General features: G+C 37.9%; 1 protein-coding gene across 3 annotated transcripts in view; it reads right to left on the bottom strand.

The window, feature by feature from the left end:
• LOC143863660 (potassium channel KOR1-like) overlaps positions 1–22,862 on the bottom strand; it is a 71,852-nt gene that overhangs the window by 9,226 nt on the left and 39,764 nt on the right. For all 3 annotated transcript variants that reach the window (XM_077374396.1, XM_077374394.1, XM_077374395.1), the window contains 8 exons: positions 22,769–22,832; positions 19,473–19,812; positions 15,381–15,676; positions 3,724–3,804; positions 3,327–3,425; positions 2,495–2,716; positions 2,180–2,368; positions 16–91 (listed from right to left, as the gene is read on the bottom strand). In XM_077374396.1, coding sequence (XP_077230511.1) covers positions 16–91; positions 2,180–2,368; positions 2,495–2,716; positions 3,327–3,425; positions 3,724–3,804; positions 15,381–15,676; positions 19,473–19,812; positions 22,769–22,832 — 1,367 coding nt within the window. The remainder of the gene's footprint in view (positions 1–15; positions 92–2,179; positions 2,369–2,494; positions 2,717–3,326; positions 3,426–3,723; positions 3,805–15,380; positions 15,677–19,472; positions 19,813–22,768; positions 22,833–22,862) is intronic.

Below are 22,862 nucleotides of genomic sequence, written 5' to 3'. Positions count from 1 at the left end.
AATTAAAGATGTTACCAAGAGTATTAGTGTCCACGCCTTGTTGAATCAGGAAATACGCAATGTCTTCAAACCCTCCTGATGCTGCAAGATGCTGTTGAAACAGAGCAACATTAAATCAGTAAATCAGTATTCCTTCACTACTGCCATAAAAATGTACAATCTAATTTCAAAATCTCCTAAAGAAAGGAATGAAGATTCCTTTGGCCAGTAAATGACATTTGCTTGACATTTTTGAGAGGTTCCAATAAGCCTTGCGGCAATTCTCTGGGAGTAGAACCTTTTCCTAGAGTCCTATAATTTGAGTGCCTGCTCTAAAAGGTGAGATTTTAATTGAAAATCAATTAGTTGATGAATAAAATTCATTAGTGACCCCTTGCAATTTTTTCGGTGATTTAGAAGAAGTAACCTGCACATATTAGTACTATGAAATTGGAGTTTATTTTTAGAGTATTTAATATCCTTGCAATGAAACTACTCTTCATTCGTTGATCAATGGAGCTGTGGAGGCTGTCTTGTGGAAAAGGTTGAAATGCTTGTGGCGCATCCTGTTTCCTTTGGTAGTATGAGGTTTTTGGAAAGAGAGGAAGTTAGAGTCTTTACGGATGCCTGTACTGATACAAAGGTTGATGTCAAAGTCATTATCCTTAAAGCCTTTGAAAGGTTCAATGGCAGGTTTCTTTTATGGTATATCATTGTGTCAAAATATTAGACTGGATTAGTGCCTGTAGGAAGACCTTTAGAAGCAAGCAAACCTATTTATTCCTTGAACTTTCTCAGACCAAAAGGAAGGGAGGAGCATTAGGTGAGCTTTGGAGTGGTTATATCAAGTAGTAAAGGAATATGGTCCTTGCTTGTCCCATCCAACAGGATTCACTCATGCTTCAAAGCATTCTAGCATTGTGGCACAACATTAGATTGCCAATGAAATGCTCCCAAGGAGGATTTCATTCAAGATCTTACGCTTCTAATTCATAGGTTGAAAGAATTATCCACAATGATTGTAGATGGCAACTCGAGAGCTGATCATTAACAAATTTTGTTTTGCAGTCGTATTGACTGAAGTCACAAATATTGTTCTCGAGAATATTTCGGCAAGGGAGGGCAACTCGATAGCTGGTCATTAGCAAATATTGTTTTGCAATGGTATAGACCTAAGTCACAAATATTGTTCTCCTCGGCAAGGGAAAATCTAGGGATATATTAAATAATTTATTTTTTTGGGTTTATATCGGGAAATAAACAATAAAAATAAAATTATTTTAAAGATATATAATTTAAAAATATATAAAATAAAAATATCGCTATATTAATGCGTTAAATGATAAAAATGAAAATATTGCTATATTTTTTAAAATCTCGGGGCTTTTTCTGAATTTTGTCGTTTTATAAAAATGTCGTGATAAAATCACAATATTTTGAAAATATCAGAGATATTTGTGACAGGTATTGACCTAGAATCACATATCAGAAAATATGGCTGATAAAAATGAAAATATGGCTATATTTTATAAAATCTCGGGGTCTTTTCGGGATTTTGTCGTTTTATAAAAATGTCGTGATAATATCACAATATTTTGAAAATGTCGGAGATATTTGTGACAGGTATTGACCTAGAATCACATGTCAGAAAATATGGCTATATTTTATAATATCTCGGGGTTTTTTCGGGATTTTGTCGTTTTATAAAAATGTCGTGATAAAATCACAATATTTTGAAAATGTCGGAGATATTAGTGACAGGTATTGACCTAGAATCACATGTCAGAAAATATGGCTATATTTTATAAAATCTCGGGTTTTTTTTCGGCATTTTGTCGTTTTATAAAAATGTCGTGATAAATCACAATATTTTGAAAATGTCGGAGATATTTGTGACAGGTATTGACCTAGAATCACATGTCAGATGTATAGTTACTTCGTTTTTCTTTCTCCCTGGGTGGGCTGCAGCTTATATATTTTGTTTCGTTTTGCTAGTTCAAAAGAAAAGGGAAAAAAGATAACTGTAAGTCAAAGTACCTCTTCAGCAATGGCAGTTTAACAACCCAATTCTACTAAACTTCCATCCTTCAAGTGGATAGACAATGTTCCCAATTACATTTCCAGGAGTTCCATGAATGCATAAATGGCTTACTAGCTACCTGAACAAGACATTCAGAATATTCATAAGTGAGTGTCGTACCAAAGGTGACCTTCCATCATAATCTGTTTTATTGGGATCTGCTCCAGCTCGAATAAAATCCTTCAGGTGATATAGATCTCCTTGATAAACGGCACTGTTTACCCTTAACGCAAGCTCGGCTTCTTGCTTCCCGATATGAAATGTGACGTCAGATTCCAGTTGCTTGATTCGTTGATTGGATTCTTTGGCCTGTCAACGAGCATGTCTGTTAGACATCTTATGTACAAATAATCATTTTCATAGGCAATTTTTCACTTGGGATAAATATTCCATAGAATTGTGTAAATGGTGAAATTTTTCCAAAGGGTAGAGTACCTCTAGAAGGTTGCTCAAGATAGTTCTCCCATCAGAAAAGCATATTTCCAAGATATTTGAAAAAGATTGTTTATCAAGTCGCAACAGTCTACATAGTTCACAAACACGAACTGTGTAAGGCTGGGGAATGTTGCAAAGAATGGCAATTTCTCCAAATGAACTATTAGGTTCTAGAAGTAAAACAGTCTCTCCTGATCCATCTTCCGCTATGCCTACCTCCTCCTGTAACCCTCCAAAATAGATGAGTTAAGAGCCATTAACAATGCAGGTATTACAAAAATCTGTGGCTATTACAAATGGAACTCATTATTGCATTTGGTAGCAAAAATATAGTAGAACTGCACAACAGTAATGGAACACTATGGAAAATGCAATACATAAAAGTTTGGGTCCTTTTTTTTCCTTTAATAGGTAAGCTGGCATCAAACTTGCAAAGCACCTCCAGGCACAAGACCCAGAAATAAAAGTTCTAAGTCAATGCATCTAATCATTAGAAATGAAGATATGTATAATTCCAGCCAATATTTAATAAAGCAATAAGATAGACCAGTTAAAACTGGTAATTTTAGTGAACCTACTTAAGGAAAGATGTGTGTCCCCAGGCTTATTGATAGCTTTTAAGTGTAAAGTTACAGTTCGAGAAAATGATGCGCTCCATCCATTACTGAAACACTATATAGTGGCTTTCCAGCAAATGAGATATCTCAGCCATTCAGTTTATAATATATCACAACGATCCTCCTCTTTATTTTGAAGGCACCATACTTTATATACGGATGTCCACAAAATATAAATTGATAAAAATAGCAGGTGATAAGATATTGATGGTTACCAGTACACCATCGCAGACAAAATAAAGTTGATCTACTGCATTGCCCTGTTCCATGATTACTTCCCCTGGGAGAAAAAATTCCTCACGTAGTCTGATTACCTGCTCGAGTAGTAAGAACATGTGAGGAAAACTTTCTCAGGTCTAACTTATTTGTGATATGCAATCATGCTAAGCCCTATAAAATACTTGTTAAGGTGAGAAAGATCAAAGAAGCATTCAAATAGATTGTCATTAGATGACACAAAAGCATATCAAGTACTAGAGTTAGCATCTTTGAAAGGAGATTGCCTAGTGAAAAATAAAGGATTGATATGAACAAAGGAATGAAATGCAAGCAACACTCTTCAGCTTGTCTAGTGAAAACCGATTGTAAGAATACAACAAAAGGGATACTCACAATTTGATTAATGAATTCCAATGAGCATCCTTTAAAAAGAGGAACATTCTCAATGTATGGCTTATACAAATTTTGTGAAATCTGCAAAAGGAAATCACTCCATTACTGTACAATTAACCAACAGAAAATAATAAATTGAATGGGCACGGTTTTCATTAAGATAAATTCGGTAGAAAAAGAAACTAAACAAGTCATTCTACTAGTAACATGGGAAAAGTGACAACAAGAGCAAAATATAAGTTTCTGCAACATAAAAAAGCAAAGCATAAATTCAAACAAGCAGAGATTTCTTTCCATCAAATATCATCAGAACTCTTTCATATGCAGCCTAAAGGGGCACCTTGAAACAATGCATTCTTTAAGCAGCCACAGGACGAAATTGAAATTGAAAGAAAAGGAAAACATCAGATAGATGCCTTTGACAAATTTTCTCAAGTTTATTTTGATCATAAGAGGATGACGAAAATCATCTTGAAACCAAAGTCAAACATCACTATAAACACAGAGGTAAGAACCAAATCAAGACAGTTTTCTTGTAATATTCTAAAGAAATTATGGATCCTTCCTGAACCCCTTCCCCATAATATTCTAAAGAAATTATGGATCCTTCCTGAACCTTTTCCCGTGATAATTCTACAGAAATTCACAAGCATAGGCAATCAAATGCTATGAACTTTGGTTATGGTACAATGATGTCATAAAAGATTGAAGATATTATACTGGACATCTTGAGAAAAAAACCTTTGCGCATTAGTGTGCATGTTTGTTTGCAAGTCCAGCCTAAGAGGCACTAAGTTGCCCGTCTCAATATTTTGCCAAACATAGAGGATACATTCGTGTGAAGAAAGCTTAGTACGACATCCCATCAATCCATGAGGCTACTCATTAGACAAATGATTTAAGATTCGTGTAAAGTTCGTAGTATACCAAAGCCACCAACACTAATAAGATAAATGTAAGGTTCTTCATTCTTATATAACATCTCATTTTCTATGCTTTACCATGAGCCAAATCCTTTCTTTTCCTTCCTAGTAATATTCTTTTGGCATGCTGCATTCTGTGTGTGTGTGTGTGTGTGTGTGTGTGTGTGTGTGTACACATATATTGAACCAGAAGGTAGCTTTCCTATTATGAGCTTGCTAGAATACACATAGCACATGTTTGGGAAAGGAATGGGTGGACCACACCAGGGAATGCTTGTGGTCTAAATATCCAGTCAGTTGGACGACACTAGCCCTCTAATCAATGACTTGCAAATGGATGGTTGAAACTTATTTGACCAATGGTTAAACATCCAATGCCGTTGATTGGAAGGCTAATGTCGTCTGACTAATATGATTTTTGAACCATGCACTTACCATGGTTTTAAATTTCACTATTTCTATTTCCATCCTTGCCGAAACGCATAATGAAACAAAAATTGTAACTGTGTATAATATATTATTTCAGTATAAGCTTCTAAAAATCCTATAAAATCACGAAAACATAAGGCTCCGTTTGGATGCCTGAAAAAACCAGGAAAAATCCTAGAAAGTAAAAATAAACTGTCGAAGTTTTCCCTCCAACAGCATTCCCAATGTGCTTGGTATACCGGGGAAGTTTTATTTCGAGAAAAGCAAATCTCTTGTCACACACCAGTCAGCCCATGTGGCAAATGCCTTGTCGCATACTCCGGTTTTTTTTATTTTAAACTCCTGTCATGTAGAGCACAGCGAAGAAGGGCGTTTAAAATTGGATTTATGATTTCAATGCTGTGATGGTGAACTCCGGTCGGAAAAAATTCTTGGTATGCAGAGAGAGAGAGAGAGAGAGAGAGAGAGAGATCGTCTTCAAGCTGTCGGTTCTGGAGGGGTTGGCTGACTGCGGTTTCTGGCGGAATTGGGTGGCTACGATTTTCTGATTTCAACATCCTTGCGTCGACACAAAGGGGTCAATTTCAGCACTATGATTTCTTGCTTGTAGGTTCTGTGGAGAAACAAACCAGAAAAGAAGGCTTCAAATGATGAACATGGGGCTGATGAACGAAGGTGGCAAAAAGATTGCAAGCTTCCCAGGTATGGGAAGGGCATGGCAACCACATGGTAAGAAGCTTGCAAGCTGCCCATGTATAGGAAGGGCATGGCAACCACAGGGCAGTTTGCCTCTGACAGAGAAATTGGATCCCAGTTCATAAACTGCTCACGCATGAGAAATAAATAGAATGGAAATAGGTGAAAACCAGCTACGAGAACCCAAATCCATTTGGCGATCAACTTACACGGGAAAACCAACGACGGAGGCGATTCCCCAACGTCCGGCATCATCCTCAATATTGTCGTGATTCACTAGTTTCCGACTTGTGTCATTCCTACGCGTCACGTAAAATCTCCACCATTTCTTCCCTTTCCTTGTGGGCCAAACAGGCCCTGAAATCGGAAAATTTTCCGATTCTAAGTATTCCCATTCATTCCCTTTCCCTGTTGGCCAGGTCACCCTTTCCCTTTCCCACTCTTCTCAGAGCATCCAAACAGACCCTAAGGAAACATATGCAAATGATGGAAATTTAAGATAAAAGGTAAGGAAATGCTAGAAAATTATTTATTTTATTCAAAAATATAGAGAACAATTAATTTATTATATTAAATGTATTAACAATTAATCAAAATAATTAAAAATTATGAAAAATCAGAATGAACAAGAACTATGTAAACAAGACATTCATATTATTACAGTGTAATATGCTACATTTTATAACCATTCAAAAAAATTGCTACATCTCATAGTAGTATAACTAATCTTTTTATTGAAAAATTTAAAAAAAAGTATTAAACTTGGGATTTGCTAGCGTCCATCGCAGAAGGAATTTCGCGGATGGTCTGTTGCATCTGACAGCAGCCACAGAGGCTCACTTTTCAGCAGATTTTGTCTTCATTCACGAGGTGGCTGCTGTCAGATGCAACAGACCATCCGCGAAATGCCTTCTGCGATGGACGCTAGCAAATCCCCATTAGAAAAACTAATAATATCAAGGCATTAGCAAATTTAATCGTGCCCTACTATACATAAAATTTATTTTGTATTTTCTCACTATTTTTTATCTTTGTTTTAATTTTTATAAAATGTTAAAAATTATTTAAAAAAAGAAATAATATCTTTCTTTGTCATTTAGTGTACTATACCCGTGATTGATATGTAATTATATTTATATCAATTGCATATGAAATATGGTGCATGTATTATGCATCAATATTTACATTAATTACATATAAAATGTGGTATGTAGTGAATTACCATATATGCACAAGTGTTCGATGTAGCTAAACCATTATGGGTGGTTTTTTGTTTATGTGATGGTCGTTTAGTTTGCATTTGTGCTTCTTCTAGCACTTCCTGATGTTTCATCTTAAATATCCATCATTTGCATATGTTTCCATACGTTTCTGTGATTTTATAGGATTTCCACCGAAATTTATATCCGAAACCGAAATGTTTATTTTCATTACTACCAAACAAGGTTTTAAATTTCGGTTTCGGTACCCATTTCGGACCCCACCGAAATCCGAAATTTCGGGCCGAAATTCGGTAATAATTAAAAAATATTATTTAATTAATTTCAAAATTCCGAAATTTCGGCTGAAATTTTGTAATCTTTTTTTTGTTTTTTTTAATATACATTTTCTCGAAATTTAGGCCGAAATTCTTGAAATTCTGAAATTTCGGCCAAAATTTGGTATTTCGCGAAATCCGGAATTTCGGCAAATTTCGGTTTCGGTCAGAAATTTAAAACCATGCTACCAAAACAGAAACCTAACGGGCTATTTGTAACATTCTCCACATTGAAGAAGGGAATCTGCCGATTACATATTTAGGGCTTCTTCTTGTCACCAGCAGGCTCAAATCAGGAGATTGCCAACCCATCATTGATAAAATCAGGAAAAAGATTTCCCATTGGACTAATCTCCATCTTTCAAGAGCAGGTAGGGTGGAATTAGTAAAATCTGTTCTCTGCACTTATCAGGTTTACTGGTCTTCAGCATTTCATATTCCCTCTTTAGTCCTCAAGTGTTTAGAGATTTCATCTGGGCTGGGCCCAATCTTGAGAAAAAATTCCACCCAATTTCGTGGGATGTTATGTGTAGACCAAAAAGAGACGGGGGCCTGGGAATCCGAAAGTTACAAGACCTCAACAACTCTGGACAGATCAAGCAGCTTTGGAATATTATTTCCGGAAACAAAAGCCCTTGGATCATCTGCTTCGAAAGGAAGTACCTCAGAGGTAGGAGCTTATGGAGTATTCCTATGCCCTCCAACCCCTCGTGGGCTGCCAGAAGCATCATCAAGGCTAGAGAATTGGCAAGGAAGAATACTTGTTATATAGGAGGACCTCAATCCCTCCTGTTGTTTTGGACAGATCCGTGGCATCCTGATGGCCCCATTGTGTCTCAAACTTCTTTGGGATCTCTCCCCAACTTCATTCCTCAGAAAGCCACAATTACTGATGTTATCAATGAATGGTGGTGGGAGACTATCCAAGAACAACCTCATCTGCAAGATCTAAAAAAAATCATTAATGCTGGGTTATACTCTATTTCTTCATCGATTCCTATATGGATGCCGCAAGCAGATGGTAGGCTGTGTTACTTGCCTAGATGGGTCCCACTTGGGAGGAATAAATTACTTTGGTATTTTAGAGAATAAAATTAGATCTTACCACATCTGATATATTTAGTAGTTAGGATATTTTAGGATGCTATATATTTAGTAGTTAGGATATATTAGGATGCTGATTTAGATTAAGATAATCTTTATTTAGTTATTTCTCTTATTATCATAAGATCTTTCAAGATCTTTCTGTGCTTATCTGTAAGTGCTTTATATAAGCACATATTACATTTAATGGAAATGAATGAAGAAATTATCTTAGAATTGTGTCTTTTTGCACAAAGGAGGACTGATCCTTCCCTCGAAGTGGATCAAGAGGCTGATCTTCCATCTAAGAAGATCAATCACATTACGAACCATTCGGGTTCGTAACATTTGGTATCAGAGCAGTTCGATCTGACCTCATGTAAAAGAAAATCGAAGAAATAATAGATCAATGGGAGGAGGATATAAGAGAGTTCAAAAGGGAACTTGCGTTTATGAATGCCAATTTCAACAAGATGGCATTATCACTTGGCGTGAAAAAAGAAGAACCTCTATGTCTACAGAAGCTAATGGAAGAGTTCAACGAGAGCGCCGTCGAGAAGGCTTGCACAGTGAAAAAGAAAAGGCGAAACAGAAAAAGAGGAGAAAAGAAGAAAAGAGAAAGAAAGCAGATAAAAGAAAAAGTGGCGAAGCTACAAGAGAAAGTCGTCGTTGATTTTCAATGTTGTTGAGTTCGACGAGTTCCCCATCAAAAAATCCGTCGTTTCTCTCAAACTGTTCAACACCATCAAGACGATCCTCATCCTCGATCTTCCATGCATCAAAATTACTAACATTTCAAGAAAACATGGCAAAAGAGCTTTGATAAACAACACGACGAAATTCATTTGAAGATGGAACTGCTACGACCCTTGGCGATGACATGCGAAATGATGACCAATTGCAAGACGAAGAGAAGAAGAAAGAGAGCGAGAAAAAAGAAGAGAAGAGACAAGATTTTTGGCAAGTCATGCTCAAAATCTCATTTTTCACCAACTGGCCAGTGCTTAATCTCCAACCTTGAGGACAAGGTTGATTTCAAGGGAGGTGGAATGTTACGTGCCTAGATGGGGTCCCACTTGGGTGGAATAAATTACTTTGGTATTTTAGAGAATAAAATTAGATCTTACCACATCTGATATATTTAGTAGTTAGGATATTTTAGGATGCTATATATTTAGTAGTTAGGATATATTAGGATGCTAATTTAGATTAAGATAATCTTTATTTAGTTATTTCTCTTTTATCATAAGATCTTTCAAGATCTTTCTATGCTTATCTGTAAGTGCTTTATATAAGCACATATTACATTTAATGGAAATGAATGAAGAAATTATCTTAGAATTGTGTCGTTTTGCACAAAGGAGGATTGATCCTTCCCTCGAAGTGGATCAAGAGGCTGATCTTCCCTCTAAGAAGATCAATCACGTTACGAACCATTCGGGTTCGTAACAGGCTGTCTTCCCAAAGTGCTTGGAATGCAATTCGTATAAAAAATCCAGCGCCCCAGTGGGTCTCATCGATTTGGTTTACTGGTCACATACCAAAACAGAGCTTCACTACCTGGTTAGCAATTCAGAATCGCCTCCCTACTAAGGACAATCTCACCTTCTTGGGGGCCATCACAAATAGATCTTGTCTTCTCTGTAATAGAGGAGTGGAAACCGTTGATCACCTTTTCTTTTCTTGTGCTTACTCAGCTTGGATATGGAGATCCATCTTAAAGCAAATCTCATTCAGGAAGAAGCAGAAAAGATCCATTGGTGCAAAGGAGGAGTGGATTCGAGAAAAATTTAAAGCCAAAGGTCAATCTGGCTGCCTTGCTAGGATTCTCTTCACGGCATCTATATTCTTCATCTGGTATGAAAGAAACTGCAGGCTCCATGACAATGTCAAGACCCACAAAAAAATCTGCTCAATAAAATTATCCGTACTGCAAGAGATCGTGCTCTCTTTCTCAAATTAGATGACGATCCAAATGCAGATAGCATCAGAATAGCTAAGTTATGGAAACTCCCGCTATTCCACCCCACTCCTGTACTGAGATTTTGCAAATGGACACCCCCTCAGAGCTCTGAATCTAAACTCAATACTGATGCTTCGTTGAACTCCGACTCAGCTGCTATTGGAGGTCTCATCAGAGACTCCTCTGGGCGAATCTTAACTCTTTTCTCATCAGATTGTGACATTCATTCCATTCAGGAGATAGAACTCGAAGCTATTATTTCTGGAGTTCGTTTGGCTAAGCAAGCTGCAATTGACAATCTTTGGATTGAGTCGGACTCCCTCCAAGCTGTGATGATAATCAAAAGAGAATGGCATTGCCCTCGGCGGAAAATACCTGCAATGGAAGCCCTCCTTTCCAAGCTCAGGTCATTCAACTCTTGGTGCATCTCCCACATTTGGAGAGAAGGAAACAGAGCAGCTGATTTTCTTTCTAAAGTTAAATGTATCTGTAAAGGGAACCCGATCCCTGATTCTCTCATCCCCCAGGAATTACTTGTAATTGCCTCGGAGGATGCTTCGGGTTTGGAATATCTTCGTTTGTAATTGGTCTTTTTTCAATATATTCTGGTGGGGGTCTGCCTAACCCCAAATTACCTACCAAAAAAAAAAAAACAGAAACCTGACACCTTGGAACTGGCATCTGTGGGGTGCTCTACTCATTGGTGGGTCATAGATGAGCAAGGATGAGTCAGGTGTATTGCTAGCAAAGGCACAATAGGAAAGCTACACACACAAACATACATATGTATATCTATACTATGCTTTGTATTTAGGAAAATGATATCCACACTCCCTTGAGTGACATTATCAAAACATGGAAGGATAGATCATAGATATCATTTCCTATATGTATATATATAGATGATATTCACACTTTATTTTGTTTTTGGAAACCCTCTCTTTATTTTTATCATTTTTGGATTGGCTGTTGATAACTTGACGGGACTTATAACTTATTGTTAACTTACCAACTTCTCCAAAAGCTTAAGCTGTTGGAGAAAGGTGTTATTTATCTTTTATACTTTAACACTCCCCCGCACATGTGGCCCACTTTGGCAAACACGTAGCACACGTGGTCCCACTTTGGGCCAACCACCACATGTGGATTTTTGCTATCCGGGAGGTTTGAACTCGAGACCATTGGCTCTGATACCATGTTAAGTTACCAACTTCACCAAAAGCTTAAGAAGTTGGGTAAGTTAACACTTATAATAACCATTGAGAGAAGTGGAAAATAAAGAGAGGGTTTCCAATATCAAAACAAGGGGGTACAGGTACCATCTGCCCACAGTGTGCCTCTCTCTCTCTCTCTCTCTCTCTCTCTCTCTATATATATATATATATATATATATATATATATATATATATATATGTAGTTACACTTTGTTAAGCAAACAAAGTGATACTAATATAACATGTTAAGGCAATCCACAAAGTTGACAAAACAGCAAGGAAATTAACTAAAGAGCAGGGAATTAGTTTATTTCAAAAAAAAAAAAAATCAGAGATTAGAGAGAACTACGAAAAAAATATAAAGATATAAATCTAGAAAAAATATAAAAGAAAAGGTTAGAATAAGTATACATATGTTAATGGATGCTAAGTTCCCAATAAAAATCACCTAACCATGTTTCTCTTCTGTAAGAAAAAAGAATACTAATTTCTAAATTTTCCTAATTTTTTTTTGAAAGATGACGAAATTTCATTAATACTCTAAAAATTACATCGGGGACCAGGAGTCCCTCCTGCCATTACATAGTAACAGATAAAGCTGGCCAGGACATACCCTGAGCCAGAAAGTCGAACAAAAACAACAGAAATCTAGACCCTTTCTTCCTACACCAAGCAATGGGCAGATCTTACACTACACTCAGACCAAAAACTCAATTCCCTTCCGAAACCCTTTGAAAGATTCTCTTCTCCTAGCAACAATCCCCTTCTGAAACCTTTAGAAGCCTCTGCAAGATCTTTATTTCTTGAGATTCCGTTCCCATCTTTGCATTTCGGGTGGAAAAGCATGGCATTCATCAAAAGAGACTTGTCATCACCATCTAGATAGTCATTCAGTTTGTACCTTTAGACGACTCACCTATGCCGAACACTTTTCCAACTCCTCCATAATATGCTGGATTTGGAAATTTAGCATATCATTGAGGAGGTCCTCCGGAACCCGATCCAAAAATCTAGGATTTTTTCTGCTAGCAATCCTTTCTTCCACCAGCCGGATACCCACTGCCTTATTAGCTTCCCAATTTTGCCTCCTCGCAGCCCTTTCTTCATTCAACAGTAGTTTGAAGAAAGAGTGTTTGTACAGCGCCGAATGTGTGTCTTTGACCGTGGCAGACCCACAGAGGCTATATAATGTGAACGGCCTGTCTTGAGACTCTAACTTGAGTAGTTTCCATTGCTTCCGAAGAAGATCTCCCGACATTTTTGTGTGGGTTGGGTCGTTGATGGAAGCCCTCTCTTCATCATAGATCATCGTTCTCATCCTCTTAAGAATATTTTCTAATACCAAGATTTCCATAAATAACCGTCTGCTTCGTCCTCCAGAGCAAGAAGAAGAATCGCATGTATTACTGTGGTTTTCCATTCCTACTTTGTTGAGCTTGAGAACAAATAATACCAGGAAAATCCAATGAGGTCTTCTTTGTGACTCTTGCGCCTCGTCGAGATGTTGAACTAGAGATACCCTTTAATACCAGTCTCAAACCCTAAAAACTTCCTCTCCTAGAAACGAGTGCTAAAAAAGAGAATTACTCAAAACACGTGTTGAATAAATAGGGATTATAGCCTACTCCCCAACAACCAAGAAACAATAAGATAATGGAGACTTCTGCAATACGCTTTAGTCACTATGGCCTCACGTCTAAAGAGAGTACTGAAAGGTGGGGCCCCCATACCCAAAAAGCCAAAATCTACAACCGACTGGGGAAAATACTAATGGCTTAACCATAACCGGAACCAACCCTGGGCGATTGGGAGTATAATTTTAGGAGATTTGAAAGCCTGCTGTTTTTCTTCCTTGACTCTAAATTTGCTTCCAAAAGATTCTCGAAAATGTTTGTAAGGAGATTTTCTTTTGATCTTGCCATCCTGGCCATGAGATTTAAACCATGATGATAGCCGCCAGAGGCTCGGTAATCGAAGGTGTTCCTTACTTTTGAATGGAAGCTATCTATCTTGCTTTTTCTTGGTGGACAGATCCAGCCAGGCAACTTTCCGCCTAAGGGCAGGAGGGTCCATTGGCTTAACTGGTTCGGGTCTCGCCTAGGACAGACAAGATTGACCTAAGCTCCTATTTTCATGTCTCACCACACCTTTCTCGAGTCCTTTCTTAGGTCCACCCTTGGGCGGCGCAACAGAGAGAATTGATTGGTTAGGTTTGAAATTTGAATTCATCAAGGGAGCCGAAGGCTCACCGGGAAGCCATCCCTAAACCTTCGGGAACCTTGCAGCTGGCGAGTAGTTTCCCAAGCCAGCAAGGCCCAAGGAGGTAGAGGACTCAAGAATGGATGAACAGTCACATTTTTTATTTTCCCGAAGATCAACCCTGATGGTATAGACCTGATCTAAAATCCTGATTCTAACACAGGAACTGGGAAAATGCCAAAGGGGGGCTAAGATTTTGGCCGAGACAAAACTCATACAATGCTGGTGATTGCCTTCCATCTTGGTTTCCACAACTTTACCGAAGAGACTCCCTATAGCCTCCACCGTTGATACGGTCCAAGCGTGCAATGGGATACCATAAAAATTAACCCAAAGAGCTTCCTCACCTCGAAGAAACTCCCTTTTCCACGGTGAGAGAGAGAGAGAGCAAGTGATTACCAAGAGCCTCAGATCCCTTAGCGAGAATCTGTGATGCCTGCATTTCTGTTTAAACATAAAAAGGATCTCGTCCTCCACCAAGATACAAGGACATTGTAAAGATGGAATATTCCAAGTCTTTTGTGCCCAAAGCCAGAGATCCTCTAGGGTCCCATTATGATCTTTCTTTTTCCTTATCAGACAGGCTTTTAGGGTATCCATTCGTACCCCCATTTCCCTACGCAAGATAGATAAAGATGGGCTCCCTGAGCCCTTATGTGGGAAAATTTTACCAGAGTCAGGCCATCGATCATCCACACCACAATCAACCTCTAACCGAGGAATTGAGCTAGCACGGGCTACCCATTTTGAAGGCTTTTTGGTCCGTTGACACCAACGGCATTTATCCTGCCACCTAAAGTTAAGGTATTTACAGGGAGAGCAAGACCAGACCCCAGATCTATTACCTTCCCCTTTGGAACCCCCTCCCCCCCAAATAGAGTAGCAGGTGAGGGGATCGTTTCACTTTAGCTTGCGTGCAACTTCTGCATCTTTTCCGCCATCTGAAATTGTGGTAGAGGCAATAGGGGCACTGTCAATCCTCTGACCATCTAGTTGAATTCTTTTCCGCCATCTCTGGCATCCAAAAATTTTAGCCACCAATCTAACGATAAATTTTCCTAATTTTAATTAGTGTAATAATTTAGTTTTAAATATACTGAACATTTTCTAGTATACTAATAGTTTAATATGCTTGTGCAGACATGACAATGTATTAGGCATCACAGAGTTGTCTTTTTCAACACCCTACAATAATGCCAACTCTGAAAAAAAAAAGGTTTGTAACAAAGATTCCAATTTAATCACATGAAACTGTTAAGATACAACAATACTTTCTTACAACTGTAGTAATGCTGCATCAGAGAATTCCAAATATGAAGCATCAATGTTTCTGTAAATAAATCAGATCGTTAAAACCATGCAAATTTCAAACCAAACACTTATTGACAAAGGATGAGATAAGCTCGTACGGGGAAGAAAGAGATGTAACAGAAGAACCAGAAAGAGTACAATTAATCGGTCAACTAATTTCAAGCGCACAACACAGAAGCAATGTTCATTTGTTCACTAAGGACAGAGATGATATGTTATGAACTATTGCCTCAAACTCACACCTTAGCACGAATAGAAACTGGAATATCCTGAAGAACAGCAGCCTCTGTGTAGCTGCTCTCGTACTGTAAGCGAAGGTGCCCTTTGATCTGGTCACGTATATCCTTTCCAAGTTTATTTCTGTTCATGTATTTGATAAGATCTGTCATTTTGTCCCTAAACCTTTCTGTCTTTGATCCTTTCACAATTAGGGCTGTCATGTTTCCAATCAGATAAGCCCCCAGAATCATGTCGAAAGAAACATAAATCATGATGAATATCATTTCTCTCCCATTGATTGCATGTATATCTCCATAACCTGGCATATGAAATGGAGGGCACAAACACGGTTGTAAGTCATAACTGAGAATCCAAATTGTGGTAATGGGCATCTTAATTGTTAGCAATACCAAAAAATAAAATTTAAATGGCACTCTAGTTCTGAAATAAAATTTAATATGCTACTATATATCTGGGCTCATGCATAAAGGAAATAGAAAATCGCATGGATTAACAAACAGCTAATGGGCGTGCTTAACATAAAGAAAGCATCATCAAAAGCAATATCAATCCCCATAAATTATGCAGACAATCATGAATATTGTCCATTTCTGTCCATCTTCTTTAACCTCTCCTCCGTTGGTGTTTTACATACTTTATAATTTCTTCAACCTTTTCATTGCCCATTGTGTCATAAGTAGGCACTGCAATCCATGCCTAAATCTAAAATGATGCAAACAGAAGTTCAAAAATATAGTGACTCAACAATGTGAGGGATGGGATTACACAATATGAACTCTGAGACAACATTACCAGCATGTTTCTTTGAACTTTTCATTCAGGCATACTTGATCCTTGCTTTAAACCTGTTTTTTTTTAATGGTAAATATGAAGATTTGTTAAGAAAAGAGTGAGAAGAGAAAATCAACCCAGATGGTCAAGGCCCAGCATACAAAGATGAAATAGAAGAGAAAAGGATTGCAGCAAAGCTCATTCCTCGAGAGGAAGATGATCATGGGAAAAAAATACTCCCCCTGGTAACCCCACTACAAGCAAATGAATCAGCATCTCCATTGGCTGACCAATATGTACGCTGAAAACTGGAAAGTAATATCGTCCATCGCATAACAAATGTCGCCATAAAGCCACACCTAACTTATTCACCGTCAAGGATCAAGTATTCAAGCTTAGCATCATCAATGTGCAGGATACCCATTCTTAGCACAAGAAGAGGGGGTGCAAACAAAGCCCATCCCATCATAATGCCATGATCTCTAAGGACACCACCCATCCCGGCAAGACCCAGGTTCCCTAGGCTAGAACCATCAAAGTTGAACTTAAGCATACCAAGGGTGGGAAAGGACAACCGAGAAGAAGGACGATCAATGGAGATTGGACTATCAAGAATCACATCCCACGGTAAACGTAGGGTGGCCTCAGAAAGCCTGCTCAGTTCTTTCATGTTTGCAGACCACGTCTGCAAGCTTAATCCACAAATTTTCAGCCTACAAGAAAATAAGATTGCAGGCTTATCTGTATCCTCTCTAAGGGATTTGGGGTGTAAGTATAGTTTTTCTTTTTCGAGACTTGATTTCGTTGGGGAAACGGGCGGGATTTTGGTGGCTTGGGACAGATCTCAGTTTGAGATGGTAGAAGTGATTGGTTCTTATTGAGTTACAGTGTTACTCAGGAAGAAGGTAAATGGATCCTATTGGGTATTCTTCGGGGTCAATGACCCAAACTCGGTGGTGGCTCGTAATCTTTTTTGGGGTTGAGTTAGATGCGATCAGAGAGAGATGGCCACACTCTTGGTCTGTGGAGGTAATTTTAACATCACAAGATTTGTTAATGAACACACTAGATGTGTGAGGATCTCTCCTAGTATGCTTGCTTTTTCTGACTTTAAAGGCAAGAATGCTTTGATAGACCTGTCCTTGTCTGGAGCACGATATACTTGGACCAGAAATCAAAGTAGGTAAAGATTGGATTGCTTCCTTGTATGCTAGGCATGGTTGGACCATCTCTTGAATGCATGTCAGATTGCTCTTCCTAAGACGATTTCAGACCATTGTCCTATTCTACTGGATCCGAGGATGAAGGGGGTTGTCCCCTTTTTGCTTTGAGATAGCGAGGCTAGAGGAACTAAAGATGTTTGTGAATATGGAAAATTGATGGAAAGAAGCTTGGCTTGTGGCCCAGTTGACATAAGAATTGGGATACATAAATAATGATAATTTGCGAAGGATCGGTACAGAAAAAGAGAAGGGGTGCTGTAAAAATAAAATAAAAAATAATGAAGTAGGGATACATTACTATTAGCAATATATGTTAACGAGACTCATCCTATACAATAATATAATAGAAAAAAAAAGAAGAATAAAAAAAGAAAAATAGTAGTATAACCCCACCCACCCACCCCCACCCAACACACACATTCACATGCACAAAAAAAAAGCCTATAACGCATTGTAGCCTTATGGCTACCCCATCCCTCGTCGCTAATTTGTAGGAGCCTTAGGCACTAGACAAAAAGTCTATCACCCACTAAAGATCCTCCCAAAACTCCATCCCATCCCAAAAATTCAGCTTCAATTTCCCCATAGGGAAGTGTCGGGGCATTGATGGTCTCCTGAGAACGGTAGATGGGGGTAAAATTTGGGCTTTCTCGGTCCAATAGGGATCCAAAACTCTATTGGGAACTGGGTCTGAGTTTCAGGTGATCCTTTATGGAGTTAAGCATCTAGAACAAGCACAGTTGGAGCAGGTGATCATTGAAGGAGATTTTGTTAACGTGGCCGCGTGGTGGAGAGAGGACATCAATCATCTGCGGAGATTTGTGGATGCTATCAAGGAAATCATGGACATTTTGGAGGATCATAATGTAATGCCACTCATGTTTGGCGGTCTGCCAATTCTGAGGCAGATGCTCTTCCCGCTCAGAGGTGAGAAAGGAGTCGATCAAGCTGTTTGATCAGGCGATATGAGTCAGGGCCTCTCCAGCCGTCGTTTTCCTACGATTATCTCTGAATTCCACCATGTTTTGACTCTCTCTTTTATCTTTATCTTTCTTTTTCTTATTTTCCTTTTCTCAGCTTAGTCTCTGTACTTGACCTCCTGGGAGATTGGGTTTCATCCTTTTCATTAATAAAACTGCATCATTAAAAAAATTTATCTGATCCCCGATTTTTTTTTTTTTTTGAATGGTTATCTCATCCCCAATCTGACTCTAAACATTCTCCCCTTACTGAAATAATCAACAACCATACAAACATGTTCAACTATCAAATCCAATAAATATTCTAAATTGCAATTAACTCACTTATTCCCCATAGCTAACAAATTAAAACTATCGGGAAGATCAAACATAATTAAATCTAAACATGTATCTATGTAGACAGTGATTTAAAAATGAATGTCTACATCTCAAATCTAGGGGAAGATTTAGCGCCGCTGACATATTAACGAATCTAGTGGGAACCCCAGCTAAGCCCAGCTTGGCTACCCAAACATCTGTAAGATACTGAGCTTCCTTTTTCAGGAACCTTCATATTCAAGGGTAGTTCAAGTAGTTCCATTATTACTACAACAAGTTTCTATCAATTTCAAATTCAAAGGTTTCATGTATCTTTGAAGTGTGAGTCCATAGTAAGTTTTCTTTGGTTACTCTTTAGGCAATATGTCTGTAATCACAAGAAAATGTTTAAGAATTTCCAGTTTCAGTACCACAAAAAATGAGGTTTCTTTTGAAAAATACTAGTGAGCAAAAGTCCAAGTGGAGTCCACCTGTTAGATGCCCCAAACCATTCATCTTCTGGGCCCACTATGGATGGGCCATTCCCAAAACTCTGTCGACCCATGCCCTCTGATTTGTGAACATTTTTCCACTGAATGTGAATCACTCCCTTGTTTTCTTAACTGTCCATTTTGTGCATAGCAGAATGGTCCATCAATATAATGGGACCCAGCAGATAAAGGGTTTGGATCATCGAACGGGCAGCCCACACCATTGCTTTTCCCACTAGTATTTCTCCAATGGAAAAATATACATGAACAACATATAAATGTAATGCTTTTGGGAAAATGACTGTAGAATAACAGGTAAAAGAGAAACTTACCGACAGTTGCCATGGTGACTATGGCAAAATATAGAGATGTCAAGTACCGCTTCCAAAGATCAATATCTCTGAAGTGCGCATAACTATAATCACCTAACTTTAAACTTCCTATCCATGTATACCCTTCTTGAGAAACAGGCAGAGTGGTAGCCAGATAATAAAAAATGCAGGCAGCTGTATGTGTGCAATAGAGCTCAACAACAATGAGTTTCACTATCCTTGTAAATAAGTAATTGATGCGGATGTTCTTCTCTAGCTTTTGGAAAAACTCCGTAATTTTGATGGCCCGAGTTAAACGAATCCATAAAAGGTACCTCACTTCTTCTTTTCTTCCACAGGCCTGATTTGAGATCATTGTCTTAGAAAGAATATAGGAAGAGTGTTGCTTGTTGATAAAACATATAGGAAAAGTTTTGAAACAGTACAAGGACTTGTCAGAACTACAAAGATTGGATGTTACACAACAAATTATATTCATAAATCAAAGGAAACTACTTCTCCTGCACCTTAAAACCTTTCTAAAGAATTGTATAGGAATGCATCACAATGATCTGGGAAAAAAGGTAGTAAATGCCCAAGTGTATGGGAGACAATGCTTTATTTAAATTTGGGTATTTAAGAAGCCAGGAAGCAAAACCAATAGTTTAGTGGAAACTCCTTTAGAAGAATGGCCATATTAATATGACAATATAACTAATCATTTCGAATTTTCGATAGTCGTAAATAAAATGTGAAATTGTTGAGTAGTCTACTTCCCCTCGAATGATGAATCCCCTTAAAGGAATACCTTGGAACTCAAAAGGGATTTACTAGTCTATGTATCATTCCATTCGATCTTTTATAGGTAATGTCGGAAAAAACATATTACTGGGTGGACATGCTTATCCATATAGGAAAGTGTTTTGTGTTCTTGAGACAAATAGACTAAACACTTTCACTAAAAGTGGCTGGGGTTGCGTTTTATTTATGATCAAAAGATGAAATCTATGAACACCCTGTGAATTAGTTCCAAGAAAGCTTCCATTCGATCTTTTATAGGTTATGTCGGAAAAAAACATGTTACTGGGTGTACATGCTTATCCATATAGGAAAGTGTTTTGTGTTCTTGAGACAAATAGACTAAACACTTTCACTAAAAGTGGCTGGGGTTGCGTTTTATTTATGATCAAAAGATGAAATCTATGAACACCCTGTGAATGAGTTCCAAGAAAGCTTCCATTCGATCTTTTATAGGTTATGTCGGAAAAAAACATGTTACTGGGTGGACATGCTTATCCATATAGGAAAGTGTTTTGTGTTCTTGAGACAAATAGACTAAACACTTTCACTAAAAGTGGCTGGGGTTGCGTTTCATTTATGATCAAAAGATGAAATATATGAACACCCAGTGAATTAGTTCCAAGAAAGCTGTCATTTAACGACAATTTTTTCTGGTCACATCAGTGTTTCAAAATGTGACCAAAGTGAATCCTAGTCTGCTCAGCACGGCGCGGCCGAATACTCAGTTGATGTGGTTTGCTACTCAGGTTGACACAGTCATAACTCGGAACAGTCAAAAGAGTTTTGATTGACTTAATAGAGAAAGCCGCATACTCGAACAAGAACTCGGCCAAGGTAAAAACTTGTGTCGACGATTGAAGCATAGCATTTTGAAACAGTGGTTCACATAAGTTATGCTACTCAGATGCCTACAACAAAGACCCAAAGTATCATGACTGACAAGACATGATAATGATACTTGTATTGGATACTTCTGTTTGTAGAATTAACTATTGTGATTCTCACGCTGCATTGGCAAATTAAATACCACGCCTCTTTCCAGTTAGTGGTACAAATTTACAATTTAAATTTTGAGTATGTGAATCTTGTAAATGTTTGAATTGCCTTTTGACTTTTAAAATTTTTTGCTGCTTCATTGAAAATCAAATTTCTGATAAACTAAATTTATCACTCAAGGGGACAGTACACTTCTCATTTCAAGATGTTCTGTTTTCTAAAGTTGACATGCATTGAAGTTTTCGAACAAAGAGGAATGATTGCTGAGAACAAGCATAAGCGCATTATGGAGACTATTCAACCACTACCCGTTTGAGTTATGTTCTGTGCAAGGTCTACGATGTTGTCTTATTTCCAAATCACAATAGTTCAACCCCCCAAGTTTTTGACCCATGCTCAACATGGTTGAAATTCGCATTTTCCGTCTTAGACCACTGTCATAGATGCTAAACCAAAACATGTTGTAGCATCGCCACTATCATATTTGCGATTAACCATGTTTCAGCAATGCATGTGTCTGTTTTAAGAGTATGTGTGTGTGTTCACGATAATTTCCATGGATTGTGAGTTCCTAAAAATTGAAAGAGTGTGATTTTGCATTTTTTTCAACGATCAGAGTGTTGATCCAACATGACATGCCATTGATTGAAGATTTAATATGCCTAGTAACAGAGCATATGAAATCTTCCCAACAAAGTACACACTTGTGTTCAAATAACAAACGACGAACAAGAAGATCAAAATATATAGTGAACTTATATACGAGGCAAGAAGCCACTAGTGAACACCAAAATATTACATGCACCGGATTGAAATACATTAATTTCTTAACAGGGGAATAGAAATACAGACATAGAAAACTGACAGGTCCAATGACAGAAAATCAAGGGCATTGCACAAATAAAAAAACAAATTTAAAGAAGGGAAAATTACAATTACAAACCCGTCAACTTTCTGACACATTCAACGATAACCCTATAGTAATTTGAAACTCATCAACTACACCCCCTGACTTTTCAATGTATATAAGGTACAACCTCTCATTTGATGGTCCGTCACTTTAACTTGACAGAATGACTCAAAGTATAAGGTAGACCCCATCCAATTCTGAAATAATTCATATGCAGCTGGGTTAAACCCGAGATCTTAATTAGCATTGATAGTTGTTAAAGTATAAAAGACAAATAATGCCTCCCGGATAGCAAAAATCCACATGCGATGGTCGGCCCAAAGTGGGACAACATGTGCCACGTGTTTGCCAAGTGGGCCACACGGGCGGCGGAGTTTTAAAGTATAAAAGATAAATAACGGCTTTCTCCAACAGCTTAAGCTTTTGGAGAAGTTGGTAAGTTAACAATAGTATTTCAACTGACGGGTTCTACCTTATACACATTGAAAAGTCAGGCGGGTGTAGTTGATGAGTTTGAAACTATAGGGTTATCGTTGAATGTGTCAGAAAGTTTTGAGGGTGTAGCTGTAATTTCCACTTAAAAGAATGCATGATTTAGGAATAAGTGTACCTTGTAGATGTAATCCCAGGGCAGACAACTGAGAATCTCTACCACGAAACCAGATTTCAGGTAACTGTTGAAAAGGAGAAAAAAGAAGATAAGA

Source organism: Tasmannia lanceolata, unplaced genomic scaffold, assembly GCF_043159265.1.
Source record: "Tasmannia lanceolata isolate RefF3 unplaced genomic scaffold, GAP_Taslan_0.1 ptg000044l, whole genome shotgun sequence".
Lineage (NCBI taxonomy): Eukaryota > Viridiplantae > Streptophyta > Magnoliopsida > Canellales > Winteraceae > Tasmannia > Tasmannia lanceolata.
Note: the sequence above shows the minus strand (reverse complement) of the source record. Positions and strands in the feature narration are given on the sequence as shown.